Below are 20,237 nucleotides of genomic sequence, written 5' to 3'. Positions count from 1 at the left end.
GGGGTTCCACAAGTGGTTTATAATCAAGGCGGGTATGGACAGCTATTTAAAAATGAGAAATACATCACAGACTTATCATTACTATTACTAGACAAAAAGCCACAGATAAAAGGAGCCCATCATATACAAGAAAGCAGAAGAAAAAAATAAACAGCTATTGACAGTCCTGTTGTCACTGAATCATGTCCCTGAAACATTTAAATGCATAACTAATCCCTTCAAGGCAATATTGTCAAACTTGTCTCACACCAAAGCCTTTTTCTATGGCTGGCAATAGATTAACCTGTCCAATGAAAAATTTCATCTCTTTACCTGGTTCCTGTCCTCATCTGTCCTCAGTCAATAATTTACTGAAGGCAGGAAAAAGAAAATAAGAAGAAGCATAGGGTCTCTGTATAGACCCAACATGGGACAACAAGCCCCAGAATAATCAGGTTTAGACAGTCTTGTTTTTTTATCCAATGAATTTGGGATTTTATTTCTTTTGTCAATTAGAAACCCTTATGAAAAAGTTTTTTGCTTCTGACTGACATTTCAAAGAGCCACAAAGATCTTTAAAGAAAGATATTATACTGTATTCTCTAAACCGGTAACAGTGGCAGGGCTCATATGCTCTTTGACCCATGGCACAAGGCAAATCTGCAGCAGGGTCAACAATTATCCTTCGGTGTTTTGGCTCTAGGCCAGAGGTTCAACTACTGTTATCGGTCGCATTAGCATATGTGATTTTAGGATTGCAGTACAACTGTCCAGTGGAAAAAAACCATTCTGTACAGGTAAGTAGTTTCTTTCTTTAAAGACTATCAAGTGCAACTATCAATGCAGATTTTTTTATTTCATATGTGTTTGCTGCTACCTGAATTTTAAATAGCAAATTGCCAGGCATGAATAGGGTAATCACAGACCTTAGCCCCTTTTTCTCATGATAGCAGAAATGATTTTAGTCGTCCTCATCATGAATTATGTGTGTTATGTTCTCAAACCTCAAAGAATAACTTCAATTAATTTAGCAATCCATGTGACACCCAACAGGGAACAAGTCTCTGTTTCCACATTCCACGAAAATTCTTGATCTAGTCTTAGTCTAATCAATGTAACAATCAATAAGTGCATTCAAATATATTACAGTAAAGAGATTGAATTATTTATTATGCTCATCTGGCATTTGGCATCGACACTGTCCACATTAACCTAATAATGTCTGAAAGCATTTTATCTTTGCCCCTAAAAATGTCCATCCCTTAAAGGTCTGTTATCCCCATAATCAGGAAGCAAAGCAAGATTACTTTCTTCCTATTGACATCTGATCTATTCTAATTTTTTTATTATTCAATTATAAATTGGTGAGAAACCTGGAAATGGAAGCTTATATATCCCCATCAACAAAAATGGTACTATGAGTTATTGTTAAAAGAGAAAATAGTAACACAATCAGTGAATGACTTGCTATTAGCTGCACAGCCCCAAAATCCTTACAGATAATCGCCACAAATGATTGTGTTTCTCTTTTTCAGAAGTAGATTCTACAGTTTATTAATTTTCCAGGTCTTTGGCTTCTCAACCTATTTTCTCTTTCTTATTGTTCGTGAAACATTTTGCCACTACTAGAGGGTAGGGAAATGCCTGCTGGAAGACTTCTTTCTAGTTATCATTTTATCTAGTTAGCAGTCCTAGGTTGGGCAGTCCTTGGAGAAGTTTGAAACTGTTCCCTAAAGAGAGATTTGGCAATTATCTGTGGATCTAAAGTATACGTTTTCTTCCTGTCCTCCTCTGTGGACAGTTAAAAGTAGGCCAAATCAGGAAAATATAGCTTAAGATTCCAGAACAGTGGCAGTATATGCACAAGTAAATGCCACTGCTCATTTAAAACCAAAGTGGAAACCCTCAAAATCCAAATCCATATTTTATAGTAGCACAAACAGAAGTAAACTAATTATGTAATTACCCTCAAAATTCAAATCCATATTTTACATCAGCACAAACGGAAGCAGATTAATTAAGTAATTTGCAATTGGATCGGCTGAAAGCTATTTAATAAAGTTAGTTTTTCGAAATTACTTTAACAATACTTCAGTTGACCTGGGAGTGTAGCGTTATCCATGCACTGGGATCCATAACTCTTAAGCAATTGGTATTCATCCCACCTCTTAGCCCCACAGCATTTATGGCCATACCTGTAATTTATTTTCTTTCACCCCTCTAGACTGTAAGCTTTTTGTGGACAGGAAATGTCTCTACTGACTGTTGTATTGCAGTCTTCCAAGCCATTAGTACTTTGTTCTGCACATAGTAAGTGCTAAATAAATGCCATTGATTGGTTGATTAATTAACTAATCCATCTTGTCTACCTCATTCAGAAAGTCTTCCCTTTTTAAACAAGAACATGCTGTAAGACTTGACCTATGTCTTTTGAATGAATCTGTTGTCTTGAACTACAAATACATCAAAAAATTACCAAACAACTTCCAGCAAAGCAGGTGGTTAGCAATTCATTTAGTCTGAATTTGAAAAGAGGGCTAATCTCTTTTCTGCTGAGAGGTTGCAATGTAGCTTACTACATTTTTATGTTGTCTTTTCTTTTTTAACTTCTTGGTGATGCTTTATACTTGCCCTGCCCTGAAATAAGCTTTTAACATTTCCTCGCTCTCTTTGGAGGGGTCAATGGCACGTGTTCTGCAACATGACTCCACAAGACCTTTGTCAGCATGGAACTATCCTTGCAGAATCTGTTTGGTGCCAGAGGTATTTGCCCTGTACAAACCTGGGTCAAATTTCCTCTGTAAAATTCCTCTTAAAAAGTACGATTGTCCCATGCAGCACTAGTAAAGTACAAACCATTTGCTTAATTCCTGAAGACAAGTCATGGCTGAATTTACAAAGAGGTCTGTGTTCTTTTATAAGAATCATAATGAGTTAAGATGTCCATTCTTATTTTTCCCTAATTAATTACAATGCAGTGGATACTTCTTATCAGAGAAATTTAAATAAGATGGCTTTTATAATTTTAAAAAGCACTTTTTCTCAAGATTCATTGTAATATTTACAGTTCTTAGGTAAAACACACCACACACCTAGCCTAGGATAACCTTTCAATTTTTGATTCATGAGCTTTCCATAACAAAAGCAGGAACTATTGCTTACACTTCTTTTTAAGAGGTAGATCACTGAGAATTCACAGAAAGACAGGGCTTCTTGGGTAACAAAGACACATGTCAGCTGAAACACTGGGAGTCAGGGTGGCCTAATGGAAAAAAGATGTTGGAAACCAGGATATTCAGATTCTAGTCCAAGTTCTGCCATTAGCTTATTTGTGACCTTGGTTTCTTAGCCTCTTGGTGCTGCTGTTACCTCATCTGTAAAATGGACATAAGATACCTGCTCTCCTGCCCTCTTAGATTGTAAATCCATTATGGGAAAGGGACAATGCCCAATTTATTATTTTGAATAAAGCACAACATTTATCACAATGCTTGCCATATATTAAGTGCTTAATAAAGACCATTATTATCATATGTGAAATTAAAGACCTTGGAATACTTCATGCTAAATGGATGTGCAGTATGGGCTTTGCTGTGAATCTCTCCTTTAACATTCACTGAAGTTAATAGGTAGAGCTATATTATTTAACTTCCAACAGCAGAAAAACTATTATTTCATATTTTTTAACTCTCTACATTTCAGGAGAGGCACTAGTCTCTTCTGAAATGAGACCAGTGCCTTCAGAATTTTTGGTATCTGTTACGTGAAATGAGACTGGTGCCTTCAAATTTATGGTTTTTGTTAAAGTGCTAACTAGTGCCAGGCACTGTAATAAGCACTGAAGTAGATATAAGTTAATCAGTTAAGTTGGACACAGTCCCTGTCTTAAACAGGGCTCACTGTCTTAATCTCCATTTTACAGATGAGGTAACTGAGGCATAGAGAAGTTAAGCAACTTGACAGTGGTCACACAGCAGACAAGTGATGGAGTTGGAATTAGAATTTAAGTCATCCTGACTCACTGGCCTGTGCTCTATCCACTAGGCCATGCTACGTCCCTATGTTATGTCAGTTTCCATTCCAGTATTAGGCCCAGAAAGAGAACAGAGAGGTCACAAAATACAACGAATCCAGATGGAAAGTGATCAGTTTATCAGCAACTTTTTCTACCACTCCTCCTAGGAAAGAGCATTTTGAGGTAAGTGATAGCTGATGTGGTCAAAATCCAATCAATCAATAAATCCATGGATTAAGTACCTACTGAGTACTAATCACTGTACTATAGTCCTGAAAAAGTACAACAGTAGCAAAGTCAAATGTTTCCTTCCCTACCTGCAGGGATTACACAATCTAATGGAGAGATGGTTAGACATTATTTGGAAATCGTGAAAGCAGGAAGAAAAATAAGGATATAGATAAATGGGTAAGAAATGTACCTGAAGGAAAGTGAAGTGATTGGACAAACGTATAAAGAGTAAAAATGATATATATATGTACATGACTACTGAGGTTAGTATGAAAATACATGGGTGGTAAGACTGGATGTTGAGTTTATGTAGCTGGGATATTGTGAATTATTCAAAATATAATCTGATCATCTTTAATAAATGATGCTGTTTTATACATATATAATGCTTTTCATTAAAAGATAGCAAAGTGTTATACAGTCACCCATTTGAAATCAGCAGTTGAAACATCATATTTCAAATTGGCAAAGGGTGGCAGCTAGTAAGACTCATTAAGCATAGATAGCATTCCTATTCCTCCCTCCATATACTTTGCATGGAACATAAACTGGGAAATGCAGGTTATAAGTAGCAGAGTCGCCTAATGGAAAGAGCATGAACCAGGGAGTCAAATGACCTGGGTTTTAATCCTGACTCTGCCATTTGCCTGACGTGTGATTTTGGGCAAGTCATATAACTTCTCTATGCCTCAGTTTCCTCGGCTGCAAAATGGGGCCGTTCTCCCTCCTACTGGCTGTGAGACGCATATGGGACCTGGTTATCTTGTATCTACTCCAGTGCTTAATATAGAGCTTGGTACATAGTAAGCACTAAACAAATACCACTATTATTATTATTATTATTATAATACATAAGGATCATCTACAACACAATAAGCTTTTCCATAATGCTGGTTTTCACTACACATTTCAGATAGAACATGTTGGCATAACTGAAAAAGTTGTTCTGAAAATGTCTAACTATCTGGATATAGTATGATATGGTGCCAGAAGAAAGGGTTTTGCACATATGTGTGGCATCAGCTAGAGGTACCATACTGTGAGTTTAATATTAAATTCTGCAAGAATTCAAGTTATAGAAGAACTGTCTGGACCAAAAAGAGCATATATGCATATGGTAAAAATACATATTTTTCTCAAAATAAGGTGAACTGGAAGCTGGAAAGGCATTGCTGTGTGAGCATTCAAATGAACAATGTTTACATTACTTTCCCTTAAGATACAAATGTTGCATTGGCTTCTAGAATGATGATGTCTGTTTACTTGTATTGGTGTCTGTCTCCTCCCTCAAGATTGTGAGCTCATTGTGGGCAGGGATTATCTCTCTTTATTGCTGTACTATACTTTCCCAAGAGTTCAGTACAGTTCTCTGCACACAGTAAGCTCTCAATAAATACGACTGAATGAATGAATGATCTCCAAAGGACTGTAATAGACAGAACCTAAAACTCAGTGGCAAATGGCCCTCAAAGTACAACTGACTCAGATATAAGAGCTCCTATATAAACCTCTGTAGTTAAGACTTTTTATGTTTTAAGTACAAGAGCAATTTTGAATTTTTATATGCCCATGCATACACAGGCACATATGACAGGCCATTCCCCAAGGAAAATTCTGTCCTCGCTTAATAAAAATCATCCGATATAGAAAGTTTATATGGTAAAAATGGGACTTGGAGCTTCACAAACCCATTTCATAAAGAAAAATGCTCACTGGCTGTTTAAATTTGGTCACTTCATTGAAGGATCAGGAGGAGCGCAAGATTAATTGAGGCCAAAGGAAAAACTTTCAAATTTTAAAAATAACATCCTCTGTTTTATTTGTTCTCCTGTACCCTCAGCACAGAGTGCAGAATTTCACTCATACTTAGTTGAAATGCACACATAATAAGAAACACATGCTTCGCAGCCAAGTCGAGTACTTTTAAAGGAAGGTTCTGCACTCATTTATCAAAATGCAGCCATTTATACCTGATAACAACTTGCGTCAACAGTGTTTCTGAAATTTATTATGCTAACAGACTACAAATTGCTGTAAATTATTAGTAAACTAAGCAGAACATGTGTGCTGGCTATTAAGACTACCGCCTTAAAAATCTCCTGAGGCCCCTGCAAAAGGCAAGTTCTGAAGGGAAACAAATGACAAAACGGGGAAATTCTTCAGCACAAAGACAAAAGACTGACATCTTGTTCAAGTAGTCTGTCCCATTACCTCTCAAGTGAGATGCCTTTGATTTTGGGTGATTACTCTTAAGAGAATCGTGTGTGCTTGGCAAGAAAGATTTAAGTTACACGGTGCCTTCAGATTGCCCATTTCCACAGTACTTCCTCCTGGATTCTAACGTGGCAGGTTTGGGGAACATATGTTTACCCTGGAATTGCATTCACTCTTGCTTAAGAAAACGAAAAGGATAAAATCTTCCCAAAGCCTCTGTTTTATTTTTAAAAAAACAAACCCAGAAAGATTATTTGGGATAAATAAAAATTATGCTGGCATGGTTGCGTTAAAACAGCTCCCATCCTTCAAACTACAGCAGCCAGTCCCCTATTAATGTAAAGGCTACATTCTTGTTGAGCACTACATTAAGAAAAACTCTCATAGGCTTTTTATGAATAGGACTTGAAAAAAAATCCTAACTATAGGTTCCCACTCCTCCCAAGCCTCCAGTGTTTGCCCATCCACCTCCACATCAAACAGAAACCCTTTAACATTGGCTTTCAAGCAACCACCTTGACCCATAATAATGATAATAATAACGACGGTATTGTTAAGTGCTTACTATGTGCCAAGTACTGTTCTAAGTGCTGGGGGCAAGGGGAATATAGGATAATCAGGTTATCCCATGTGGGGTTCACAGTCTTAATCTCCATTTTACAGATGAGGTAACTGAGACACAGAGAAGATAAGTGACTTGCCCAAAGTCACACAGCTGACAAGTGGTGGGGCTGAGATTAGAACCCATGACCTCTGACTCCCAAGCCTGTGTTCTTTCCACTGAGCCATGCTGCTTCTCTATCCTACACCCATCCTACAACAACCGAGCCCACACACTTCACTTCTTTAGCACTAGTTTACTTACATGCCCTGATCTTGTCTATCTAATAATAATAATAATAATGGCATTTGTTAAGCACTTACTATGTGCACAGCACTGTTCTAAGCACTGGGGAGGATATAAGGTCATCAGGTGTTCCCACGTGGGGCTCACCGTCTTAATGCCCATTTTACAGATGAGGTAACTGAGGCACAGAGATGTTAAGTGACTTGCCCAAAGTCACACAGCTGACAAGCGGCAGAGCGGGATTTGAACCCATGACCTTTGACTCCCCAGCCCATGCCTTTCCACTGAGTCATGCTCCTATCTCACCACTGACCCCTTTCCCACGCCCTCCCTCTGGCCTGGAACTCTCACCCTCCCTATACACCAGACTACCACTCTCCCCATCTTGAAAGCCTTATTAAGGTCACATCTCCTCCAAGAGGCCTTCCTTGATTAAGCCTTCTTTTCCCCAGCTCGTCATCTATGCACTTGGATTGGTGACCTTGGAGCATTAGGTATTTGCCCCATCCTCAGCCCCACATTATTTAAGTACAATAAATCAAACATATACATCTTTCATTTATATTAACGTCTGTTTCCCCCTCTGACTTGTATGCTCGTTGTGGGCAGGGAACATGTTAAACAGCTCGGTTGTACCTAACCAAGACCTTAATACAGTGCTCTACACACAGTAAGTGCTCTGTAAATACCACTGACTGATTGATTGATGTCACCAGTACAACGTGAACCTGCACAACCATTTTGTCTGCCATTGTATCTTATTCTATCCAGTGAGATAGCTGTTGTAAGAAGACTTTTTCTTAATCCTGAAAGGTGTTAGTGAAAACATGAATTATCTAAGACCTGCAATTGGTAGCACATTTTCTTTTTATTCCTGAATTTAAAGGTGGTCATTAATCTCCCTAAATATCTTTTGCCTTTGGATATTTGAGGCTGTTGTTTTGCCTCTTCTTATTTAAATGCAGCAGTAACATTTATGGTGAAGACATTTGAGGCCCAAACCCCACTATTGAAGTTGTTAACAGCTCTGCTGCAAATAAGCCAAGAATGTAATGACTGAATAGAGAACTTGCTCACCCTGACTTGCAAAAGAGGTGTGATTAGAGCTAGTCTCAAAGAGTGTATTTTAAGTGTGCAATTAGAAGCATTAATGTACAAAATTGCCCGTGCAAAAAGACCCCCTATTTTCTGAACCAAAAGTCCATGCACCTAGAACAACAGATAAGATATTTTCACAGTCCAATTCCATTGCAGCCTAATATCAAATATGAATATGTGGAAAGAGGTTTTTGCTCTTGTTCACCTACCCTGATTATATCCTTTTTCATTAACATATATCTCTCTCTATTGTGGTTTTTCTAAACCACTCAAGTAACACTACATAAATAGCCTTTGTTATGACAGCTAGGAGCAGGTGAAAGATTATTTTTGATAATAGCCCCATTAGGCTTCCTCAGTATGTATACCATGCTATTAATTTTCTTCTCTCTAAATCCTTCATTTTATCCCAGATGCCATATGTGACAAACATAGCTTTTAAATACTCCTCTAGCAGAGTTAAATCTTGGTAGTGTGTTTCATTTGAAGCATATGAGATTATTTGGATAATCTGTGCCCCCATGTGTTCCTGATGAATTCAATATATCTTCGGGTAGTCTATATGAGCATATTGCAAAGCCAGACACCAAATAGATGTTTTAAGATTTTCTATAATTTACAACCCAATTAAACAAAAATTGATATCCTGAGGGTTGTTCATTAGGATTTTGGTAGTTGTGAGAATTTTAGCTTGATTTCAGGGGCATTTTCAATAAAGAACAACTAAAATGCACACAAGATTGTTGGCAAATATTTCTTGTCCCTCAGTGCATATTTCCATTGTTTAGGAAATGGCAATAAAAACATGACAGAGTACTTTAAAAAATACATTCCTGAAAACTATGGTTTCTGAGCAGTTGAGATGCCCATGGGTATACTGAGTTAAGAGATTCTCTTGGTCTGGAACTTCGGGTTGAGCAATGTTGAGCAAGATACCAATGTCTCCATAATATCCTATGGCTCTCCAGGAAGTAAATGCTTGGTAGCTAGGAAAGGGGCCAGGATCCACTGCATCAGCATTGCTGCAGGCCTTCCTGAGGTATAGAATGGGCTGACTCTCCTTTCCACCATGGAAAACCCATAGGGATTTCCATTTCCAGTGAAAGCCCATGTATTCTGAAGAACGGGGAGAAAATTGTTTAAAAAACATTTGTCTTTTACATAGAACCCATAATTCAAATGCCAACTGTATTAGCACCGACAAATTGCCCAAGGAATATTTGCTCCAAAATGCAAGATTGTTCTAGACCTAAATTTTAAGAACAATGGTCAGTTCCCAATTGGTTAGGTTATAGAGTATTCCATATCAATCAATAAATGGTATTTTTTGAGTACTTAGTACAGTTGCTCTGTATTAGACTCTTGGGAGAGTAAAAATAATTATTTTTCACTCTAATGTATTTTCCAACATGAAAATTTGATCTGTGATATTGGAGCTTAATCCTTGATTAAACTCTCAGTGCAAGACCATGAGATTGACAAAACTTTTTCTGCAATTTAATTAAGTCATCTAATAGTTCTCTTTAAGATTACTTTGGATGTTCTTCTGGATGTTGTCTTTATCAGAATTGTACTTTCCAAGCACTTAGTACAGTGCTCTGCACCCAGTAAGTGCTCAATAAATACGATTGAATGAATAAATTAATGAATCTCACAAAAAAAAAGTATTGTAAAGCTTGCAGGTATGTATTCCTTGTTAGAAATACTATCCTTTTAGAGAAGCAATGTAGCTTAGTGGAAAGGGTACGGGCTTGGGAGTCAGAGGTAGTGGGTTCTAATCCCGCCTCTGCCACTTGTCAGCTGTGTGACTTTGGGCAAGTGACTGTGCCTCAGTTACCTCATCTGTAAAATGGGGATTAAGACTGTGAGCCCTCGTGGGACAACCTCATTACCTTGTATCTACCCCAGCTCTTAGAACAGTGCTTGGCACATAAGTGCTTAACAATTACCATTATTATTATTATTATTGTTATTATAGAATACCCATGTCAATGAATAAGCCTTGAGGTACTTTGTGGAACACTTGGAGATGGTAAATTGACCTGTGAGTTATGATATACTTTCATCCTGATAAATTAAAAAAACATTTTTGCTGTGCCTCCTGGAGACAAACTCTAATATCTTACTTTTGGTAACAACTCCTTCCAGTCGAATGATGTTGGGATGGTCAAACTGTCCCATGATGCTTGCCTCTCCCAAAAAGTCTCTCCTTTGCTTTTCAGTGTAGCCGACTTTCAGGGTTTTGATGGCAACAGAAATTTCCTTTTTGGAAGGAAGCTTTAGGCGGCCACTGCACACCTCTCCAAATTCACCTTGAAAAGAAGAGGAGAAAGTCAACTCTTTGGTCACATAAATCATAAATGTTCCTTGTTATCCTTCCACCCAGATTTTCTACCTAGACTTGGGATTATGCAGTTGGTAGTACTCAGATGTTTTCACAGTGTCAATCAAGGCTTTACCCCTACCAGAAATATTTAATTATGTCCATCAACATCATTTATCAAGCACCTATTTTGTAAGTGGAACTGTTCTAGGTACTGAGAGTTTTCAGAAGAATAAGAATAACCCATGATTAAGCTCTATGGTCACAGACTGCACCTGTTGTCCCTAGCAGTCATCTCACACTGCGTACTGCTGGGTACAAGGGATGAAAAGGTGAGGGTGTGTTCAAGACTCAGTTCAATAATCACTGCTGATATAAAAACAATTCAGGTACAAGTTTTGCTGAGGACATGGCATACTTTTTTCCTTTCAACCACTTGAATCTGCTCAATGCTCACTCAAATGTCAAAGGGTCAGAAAGAATGCACTATACATTTTCATGAACAAAGTATCCAAAAGTCAAAGAGATTCTCTCTCAAAGGCACTCAAACTCAAGGATAGTATCTAAGCACTAGCAGCAGCATCTTCAAATCAGACAACTCTATGATGGACATGAGGTAACAGAAAGAGTTAACTTTCATTTGGTCCTGCCATAAAAGCAATGTATAACTTGGGGGAATCAAAGCACCATTTGTAAACATTTAAAAAAAAATTAAAATTTTTTGCAAAAAAACTGTCCAGGCCTGAATCTTCATGCAGATTAATATTAATCATCAATTAAGCACTAATATTCATCACTAGTCTTCCAGTAGCACCAACACCAACAAGGCCTAGTGCTTCAGGATCACTAGAACACAGAACCAAGAGAAAAATGTTCAGAAATCTTAAAATATGTATTCTAAAAAACACATTTTCTTTTACAAATTAAGATAACCACATTCTAAATTCAGTAACAGAGGACTATAAAACATTTAATGGACCTAAGTTTTAAACTAAAAGTTTGGTTTTATATGTAATGATTATTAAAATTTTAAGGGAGAAGCCCAGAAAATGTTGTGACTTTTGGGGGGGGGCATTTGTTAAGTGCTTACTATGTGCAAAGCACTGTTCTAAGCACTGGGGATACAAAGTCATCAGATTGTTGCATGTGGGGTTCACAGTTTTAATCCTCCTTTTTCCAATAAGGTAACTGAGGCACAGAGAAGTTAAGTGACTTGCCCGAAGTCACACAACTGGAAGCAGCGGAGCTGGTATTAGAACCCACCACCTCTGACTCCCAAGCCTGGGCTCTTTCCACTGAGTAATTAGTACTACATTTTTAGTGAACTGTACAACACACAGCTGGCAAAGCAAGTGCATTTATTTCTGATTTACTATGAGTTTTCACTACATGATGAAGATATAACAGAGTGGAAGTAGCAGGGAACTTTCTTTCCCATACCACAAGTTTGTTTTGGGTATATAACATGATCCATATATTGGAATATAAGTAGATTTACATAGGAAGATACGGCAGTGTGTGCAAGAGGTGTCAGTCAATGCAGGAGTTGGCTATGCTTTTAGCCTCTGCTTCAGCAGTAGTGTCCTGCACAAATTATAAAACAATGAAGCAGGGCTGGTGGAAGGGGAGAATCAGAAGTGGGGGCCATGCCTTCTGAGCCTATGACTTCAGTGGTGAAGAATTCTGATTGAAGAACTGCCTATGGCTTCTCACATGGTGGACAGCTTAAACAGGAATTCTGAAAACAGCTGGTCAATGCAGGAGATGAGGACCATAGCAGCTCCTGAGGTGGCTATCCTGGCAACCAATGGAAGCAGTAGGCCTAATGGACAGAGCATGAGTTTGTGAGTCAGGAGGACCGGAGTTCTAATTTCAGCTCTTCTATTTGTCAGCTGTGTGACCTTGAGCAAATCACTATGCTTCAGTTACCTCATCTGCAAAATGGGGATTAAGATTGAGCCCCATGTGGGACATGGACTGTGTCCAAACTGATTAGCTTCTATCTATCTTAGCGCTTAGTACCGTGTCTGGCATGTAGTAAGCACTTAACAGATATCAAAAAGAAAATGCTTTGTCCATAGTGCTAGTGCACAGAATGAACAGTAAGGTAGAGTTGCTACAAAATGGGCTTTGAATGTAAAATTCCTACAGGAATATTACAATATGTTACATTTCTGCTCTAGATTGTAAGATATTTGTGGGCGGAGACTGTGCCTACCAACTCTGCTGTATTGTACTTGCCCATTTGCTTACTACAGTTTTCTGCCCAAAATAACCACAAGAAGTAAGGTTGATTGATTCTGCCTACCTACATACTTATTGCACCACTGCCCCAGGGGGACACAGCTTGCAGGGATGAAACTGAATGTGGTGCTGAGCTAGAACAACAATCCAATTCTCAATAATACTGCAATTTTTTAAAACCCTAATTTTGTGTTAAACGCTGGACTAGATCAAAGATCATCAGATTGGACACAAACCCTGAGGCTTAGAGTTTTTTTCATATTCCTATTTTACAGATAAGGAAACAAGCCATGAGAGGTAAAACAACTTGCCTAAGGTCACAAAGGTCAGTGGCAGAGCTGGGACTAAAACACACAGATCTCCAGACTACCAGTATTGTGTTCTATCCACTAGGTTGAGATCCTCAGCCCATGTCTTGAGACTAGGCCATCATTTAAGATGTGCAATTCCATCATCATTATACTATCATGCATAATATACCCTCAGTTATATAATACCGGGTATTTTCAATCTGTGCTCTAGATAGCGCACTGTTATGGGATCAGGAAATATTATTTTGACAAAGCACGCCTATCCAAATAGAACACGATGTAATGTCAGAAGAAAAAGTTGGTGCTTATGCCTGCAGCATTTGTCAAGGCACATGTACTACAAAACAAGCTTTCCTAAATGCCAAATTAATCAAGAATGTAACCTCCATATTATTGGAGAGTAGAGGTCACCGTAGAACTTATATTGCAAAGCAAACTTTCCTTAACCCCAGGTTCATTAGAATGTACTACTATTAGTACATTCTACTATTGTACTACCTACTACTGTAGAATCGAGGTCACAGTAAAACTACACTTCCATGCAAGCTTTTCTAAATGCTGGGTTCATCAAGAATGCAACCTCCATATTACTGAAGAATCAAGGATACAGAAGAACAATAGTGAGTATCACGGGGCAAGGCATCTTGCTAATGAAGAAAATATAAGAATTTGTCTGGTAAAAGGCCAGCCACGGTGGTAGCTCTGAATCATCTATCTGTAACCCACTAATTCCCACTGAATTCATGGATTCTAATCCCAGCTTCACCACTTGTTTGCTGGGTGACCTTGGACAAGTCTTTTCACTTCCCTGTGCCACAGACAGCTCATCTATAAAATGGGGATTGAGACTGTGAGACCCAAGTGGGACAGGTACCGTATGCAACTTGATTTGCTTATATCCACCCCAACGCTTAGTACTGTGCCTAGCACAAAGTAAGTGCTTAACAAATAACACAATTATTATTTTTACTGTGATTTCCCAAACATAAATTCTTTACGATAGAACTCCATGGTAGCAAAAATCACCACACTGGAGATAGCCATCCCATGGAAGCGTTCCAAATAAGAGATTATCTCCTACTCTTCCACTTTTTTAGATCATGCACATGACTTATCCCATGCCTTGTTTTTTTAAAAACCATATTCTGTCAGTATAATCTCTATGGTTAATGTTCATTTAGTACAGGGAGCCAAACAACCAGACTCAAAAGCAAAAGGTCACTAAAGATATTTGTTTCTAGGCTCACAGGATTTAAAGATGAAGAGTTAGACCATTTCTGATTCTTTCTGTTTTCCACTTACTGTTTTCCTCTCATATGCTGCTCTCACATCAAATCTGTAAAGTTTAAAATACAGTGTGCTAAGTGCAGTGTGCAATGAAGATGATGGAGAACAGTGCACTCTTGTGGGGCAACACTAAAACCAGCAAGTAACCAAATTCTTTCATTGGGAAGGATAATTTTGTGTTTCTATGAAGTAGGACTGCAGCAATGAAAGTTAATTCAGGGCATGGGAATTTGTAGTTATAAAGTGAACTTTTGCATGCATTCTTGAAGCCTTCCAAAGTTTAAATTGTGCAGTAAGTCCCATTTTGTTATGATTGCTAACTTACATTTTAGATAGCAACAAAAAAAAAAGTCAGAAGTATTAGGTTTCAACCGGACAGCCAGCTAAGGAAAATTTAGAAAGTTTCAGTGGAATAGTATTTCATTTAGACCTTTATACACAGTTTACTCAATTTGGTGTGTGTGTGCGCGTTAAATCCAATTCTACTAATTGCTGACTCAAAACAACACAGTCTGTCACTTCACATCAAGGTGCATCCATCACATAACCTTCTATCATGGTATTTAAAGGGTGATGTAATATGTTGTGACATGATTGACATAACTGAATGAGACATTTTTCAATCTTTTACTTCAGGTCCTATATCTGGCTGTCTTTGATGTTTATTTTCATTTAAACAGAAGCCAAAACAGGGAGTAGAAGGGGCAAAGCCACTGCTTTTCACTTCTGACAACAGAGAACAAGTCTGTGCCCATCTTAAGGTACAAAATGGCAGAAAACAGCATCATCTGGCAGTTGACTGGGACTCATTACAAATGGACTAGTTCATTCTGGAAACTAAGAGCACATTCATCCAGTTAGGAAACTATATAGAGTAACCAGGAACTCTAAAACAGAATGAATTTGTTGCTCTAGAAGCAGATCATGCCAATAAGAGTTTGTGACACAATGTCAGGATTGTCTGAGGACGGTCAGTCACTGTTAATTTTTGGAATACTTTTGAAAATATTTCATTCCAGTTTATTTTTAGAGTTTTTGCTTCAGACCTTTATAAGGAATAACATCCTTACCTAACTTGGAGGACCTTCAGACTCAGCTGTGTGTAAATTTCAGAAGAAAAGAAAAGTCACCTGTAACGGTGTGATACCTGAGAACAAAAGTATTTTTATTTCCTACAGTTTAGGTATTCAATTATAATTATAGCTTTTCCATCTCATCACTCTCCAAAAAGAAAATGCACATGATGAAAGGTTTTGTCATAGACTGCAAGCTCCTTGTGGGTAAGGGTCACTTCTATTTACTCTCTTGTACTTTCCCAAGCACCTGGTACAGTGCTCTGTACCCAGTAAGTGCTCAATAAATACCACTGACTGATTACATATGTAAACACTAGGTCTGAAACATCTGGAATGTCATTTTTTTTAGGTATTTGTTAAGCACTTACTAAGTGTCAGCCATCGTACTAAGACCTGGGTAGATACAAGCTAATCAAGCTGGACAGAGTCCACATCCATTTGGGGATCAATGTCTTAATCTCCATTTTACAGATGAGGTAACTGAGGCACAGAGAAATGAAATGTCTTGCCCAAGGTCACAAAGCAGACAAGTGGTGGTGCTGAAATTAGAACCCTAACTCCCAGGACCATTCTCTATCCATTAGGCTGCACTGCTTCTCGGTAATTCATACTATTTTCTGGAAATATGAAGATTTTTCACCAACCAAGAATACTTTTCTGGATAGGCCTTTGAATCTCCTTCCATTTTCTCAAGAGCCTTCATATTCTTTTCCAGATCAACGTGTTCCTTTGTGTTCCCCTCCAGCCTGTAAGCTCACTGTGGGTAAGGAATGTGGCCGTTTATTTTTATATTGTACTCTCCCAAGTGTTTAGTACAGTGCTCTGCATACAGTAAGCACTCAATAAATTTGATTAAATGAATGAATGCTCCCCCAAAAGGACTATAAAAGCCACCAATTCCATATTGAAACTGGAAAGTGGGGACAAATCAGTTGAGAATCAAACTGCCTGGTTCAAAACTGAACAATTGGCCACCCTAGCAGGGATTTCTCTGTCTACTTAGATTTTACTCACCCAAGTGCTTTGTACTTTGTTCTGTTCATATTAGTCACTCAACAATTACAATTGATTGATTAGTGTCCATGATAATCAGAAAAATTGTTGACATAGTACTGGATTCTGCTGAGCAGCCCTATTGTTCCCAGATAACATTTTAGATCCCAGAAATGAACTGGTTGTTAATATATAACATTAGATCAAGAATCGGGTTTCCCCTTTGTACTGAAGCTGTTATAAAATAATTACCTGCTCCGACAACTTTGTCAATTGATATAGTTGTAGCATCCAATTCCTTGGCAAATTCATGAACGGCTTGGTTAGGGTCTTCATAGGTATGTGGATCTATGTAAGTTCTGAGGCCTGGAAGTTTTACTGTTGAAGGAACAAACAAATGTTTTATTTGGCAGCGATGACAGCTTCTAGAATAGCTATTTAACGAGCCAGGAACAGAGGTCAAGAAGATTAATAGTAATGGAAATAGAAGGGCAGAACAGAAAATACTGACCTAAGCTTCTTTTCTAATTTTTCATTCCCTGATTTGCATGTGTGCACACATGTATACGCACACAGACACACACACACACACACAAAACACATATCCCATCCCCCAACCCTGCATCCCAATTATATCAGGAAGGCTTAGAAACACTGGAAGGTTGGGAACAGGGCACAGAAATGCAAGCTTAGAGCCTCAGGCTTGATTTCCAGTACTGCCCTGATCCAAGGAAGTCACTGTGAATTTGTGCCTCCATTCCTTAATTCCAAAAGTGAGGAAAGTACCTGCCCTAAAAAAAAAAAAAGAACCTGGTACAGCATTAAAAATAAAACACTGAATTAGTTACAGAATGTGACAATGCAATGTTCAACACTTACTACACAACCACAGTCCAGTCTACCTGCCTGGAACTACCTGTATAAGTATGAATTCCTTTTTAAAAAATTCTGAATTGGCAGATTAAATCTACTCATGTCATGCTAGCAACAAAGTTCTAGTCTTTTTTATGAATTAAAAAAGTCCAACTATAAATGTATTCACAGGCATTCCTTCCAGGAGCTAGTGTTCCAAACACAGCATAGTGCATATTTACTATGAATCACAATTGCAATGAAGCATTCATTTCAGTAGAAATACTTTCAAGAATAAATCTGACATCTGAGGTGGAACCTTTTCAGCTAATAATATAAAATATGTTATTTCCTTATTTATATATAAAAAAATCTAGGTCGGAATTAAAAGAGGTCTTCAAACAAATGCACAGGTCACTACAAAACACCTCTAGGTGAAATTTCTGTCCTCCAAATGTGAAGGATGGAAGAGGAATTCCCTTCTGAGGGAGATGGAAGAAGGTGAGAAACAGTGGGAATAGTCTCACTTGAAGAAACTCTTGGTTGTTGTCTAGGGGTAGGAACAACAACAATAACTAAGTTTAGCCAGAAACAAAGATATAGTACAGGTTTTCTTGCAGCCGCCAGTCTTTGGGGTCACTCTGAACACAGACTAACAGGATGCTGAACCGCATTCCTAGTTCCTTCACCTTTAGCCTATGGGACTAAAGGACTATGCTGACCTCTGATATAATTTTCCATGTATTTAGTGAAGTTAAGCAAAAGAAAATTAGCCTTTGTAACTAAGAAGGTATACGTTGCATTCTCAAACTTCAGGTAGATCAAGGCATTCTTTTAATAGACAATCATAAATGTTTTTATTGTAGATCATAAAAAACTATTATATGGAGATTTACTGGCATCAGAATTTACAGGGAGAATTACAAAATGAATTCCCAAGATAATTGCCTCAAAATATTGCACAACAAGAGTCAGCTTTTAAAGATCTTTTTTTTAAGAGCATAAGGACAGCATAGAAGAATATGTGCATTATTAAACAGTCCAATGATTAAAGTATCATTCCCAAATAAAAACAAAAAAAGTAATTGGCCATATACTGTGTTCATTAAAAAAATCTTGTAAATGGATTTTCCATCCACACTCAATGTAAGTCACAGGCCTCCACTTCCTACCTGCGGAAAAAAATAACATACACTCTAAAAAAGAAAAGGCCTGTTCACTGTGGGAGCTTGACTGCTGAATTTTAAAGCTGACTGTCGAGGTCCCAGAGATCAGGTGATCAGGACTGCAAAGAGCTTAATCCCTTCACACCAATAATTAAGGGCAAGCATATATAATAACTGAGTTCTGTCATGAAAAACAGATAATAAACACATGCACATGTGTTAAGCTGCACTACTTTACAGCTCATTCTGTGCAAACACAATCATTTACCTTTCCATTTTACCAGCAGGAGTTGCCCTGAGGGTAACAAAAAGTAAAAAAGAACCAGACAAAAAGGGCAAGAGGATAGGATCTGAGGAGGTGAAACATATTTCTGTTCCTTTGAAGCAATATTATAGGTTTTGTAATAAGGCTGGAGGGAACAGTTCATAGCTGGAGCTTTTTTAAGTAATACAGAACGAACCAACTGAAATAAACCAGCTGCTCTATTTAAGATGCAGAAAGTTTACAACAGGCATCCAAGTTACTTTATCCTCCTGCAGTTAGGATAAAGTACATTTTTTAAAATAATAATGTTGGTATTTGTTAAGCGCTTACTATGTGCAGAGCACTGTTCTAAGCGCTGGGGTAGACATAGGGGAATCAGGTTGTCCCATGTGGGGCTGACAGTCTTAATCCTCATTTTACAGATGAAGGAACTGAGGCACAGAGAAGTTAAGTGACTTGCCCACAGTCACACAGCTGACAAGTGGCAGAGCTGGGATTCGAATTCATGAGCCCTGACTCCAAAGCCCGTGCTCTTTCCACTGCGCCACGCTGCTTCTCTTTTTTTGGTCTCACAAGGACATTGAGAAATTGAAAGGAAATAAAGTTGCAACAACCACCACCACAAATAATGACAACTCTAATATGTCTGTACAATACTGTAACCCATCTTGAAGCTGTTCACAGAAAATTTATCAAAGCTCCAAACTCAGGAGTCTTATGATTCTCATAAAATGTACAGGGTCAGCTTGGTACTGTCCTAAAAATGGTATTTAGAATTGAATATCCAGTTCAAATTAAAAGCAACTAATCTGCAGGAATTTAAGTGTACTAATTTACAAATGGTGACCTGACACTGTGTTGGATATGGAGAGAAAACAAACACTGGCCTGTAACTCATCCATGACACTATTTTATGGCCACTTTTATTGAATAATCTAATTAACTCTGAATGATGAAAATTTTATTGATTAAGGGCACATGCAACTATTGGGCTGTTTATTTCCAGTTTGTTAACTGTGGCAGAGTACTGTACTCTTGATGGTTGAGCAACAAGAGGGGGGAGGAATATAGCCAGAGAAGAGTTATTCATTCAATCATATTTATTGAGCGCTTACTGTGTACAGAGCTGGATTATGGTGAGTGGCACCACTTCTCTCCCACAGCAGTTATATTTGAAATTGCTCTTTCTCCTACTTACCACACCTATACTTCACCTTAGCAACTTATCCAGTTTTCATTCAAGATGCAGCCAACACTGAAGTACCTAGAGTTTCCTCCAACAGATATCCCTAGTGTCACTTGAACATGAAAAACATTTTTATGGAAAGCACAGGTA

At 38.0% G+C, this 20,237-nt stretch overlaps 1 protein-coding gene across 2 annotated transcripts in view; it reads right to left on the bottom strand.

Annotated features, from left to right (window-relative positions):
* EPHA3 (EPH receptor A3) overlaps positions 1-20,237 on the bottom strand; it is a 248,480-nt gene that overhangs the window by 33,386 nt on the left and 194,857 nt on the right. For both annotated transcript variants that reach the window (XM_007666623.3, XM_029082426.1), the window contains exons 10-11: positions 16,871-16,996; positions 10,511-10,696 (exon numbers count right to left, since the gene is read on the bottom strand). In XM_007666623.3, coding sequence (XP_007664813.1) covers positions 10,511-10,696; positions 16,871-16,996 — 312 coding nt within the window. The remainder of the gene's footprint in view (positions 1-10,510; positions 10,697-16,870; positions 16,997-20,237) is intronic.

This window comes from Ornithorhynchus anatinus, chromosome 17 (genome assembly GCF_004115215.2).
Source record: "Ornithorhynchus anatinus isolate Pmale09 chromosome 17, mOrnAna1.pri.v4, whole genome shotgun sequence".
In the NCBI taxonomy this organism is placed as follows: Eukaryota; Metazoa; Chordata; class Mammalia; order Monotremata; family Ornithorhynchidae; genus Ornithorhynchus; species Ornithorhynchus anatinus.
This window is presented reverse-complemented; position numbering and strand designations above follow the sequence as displayed.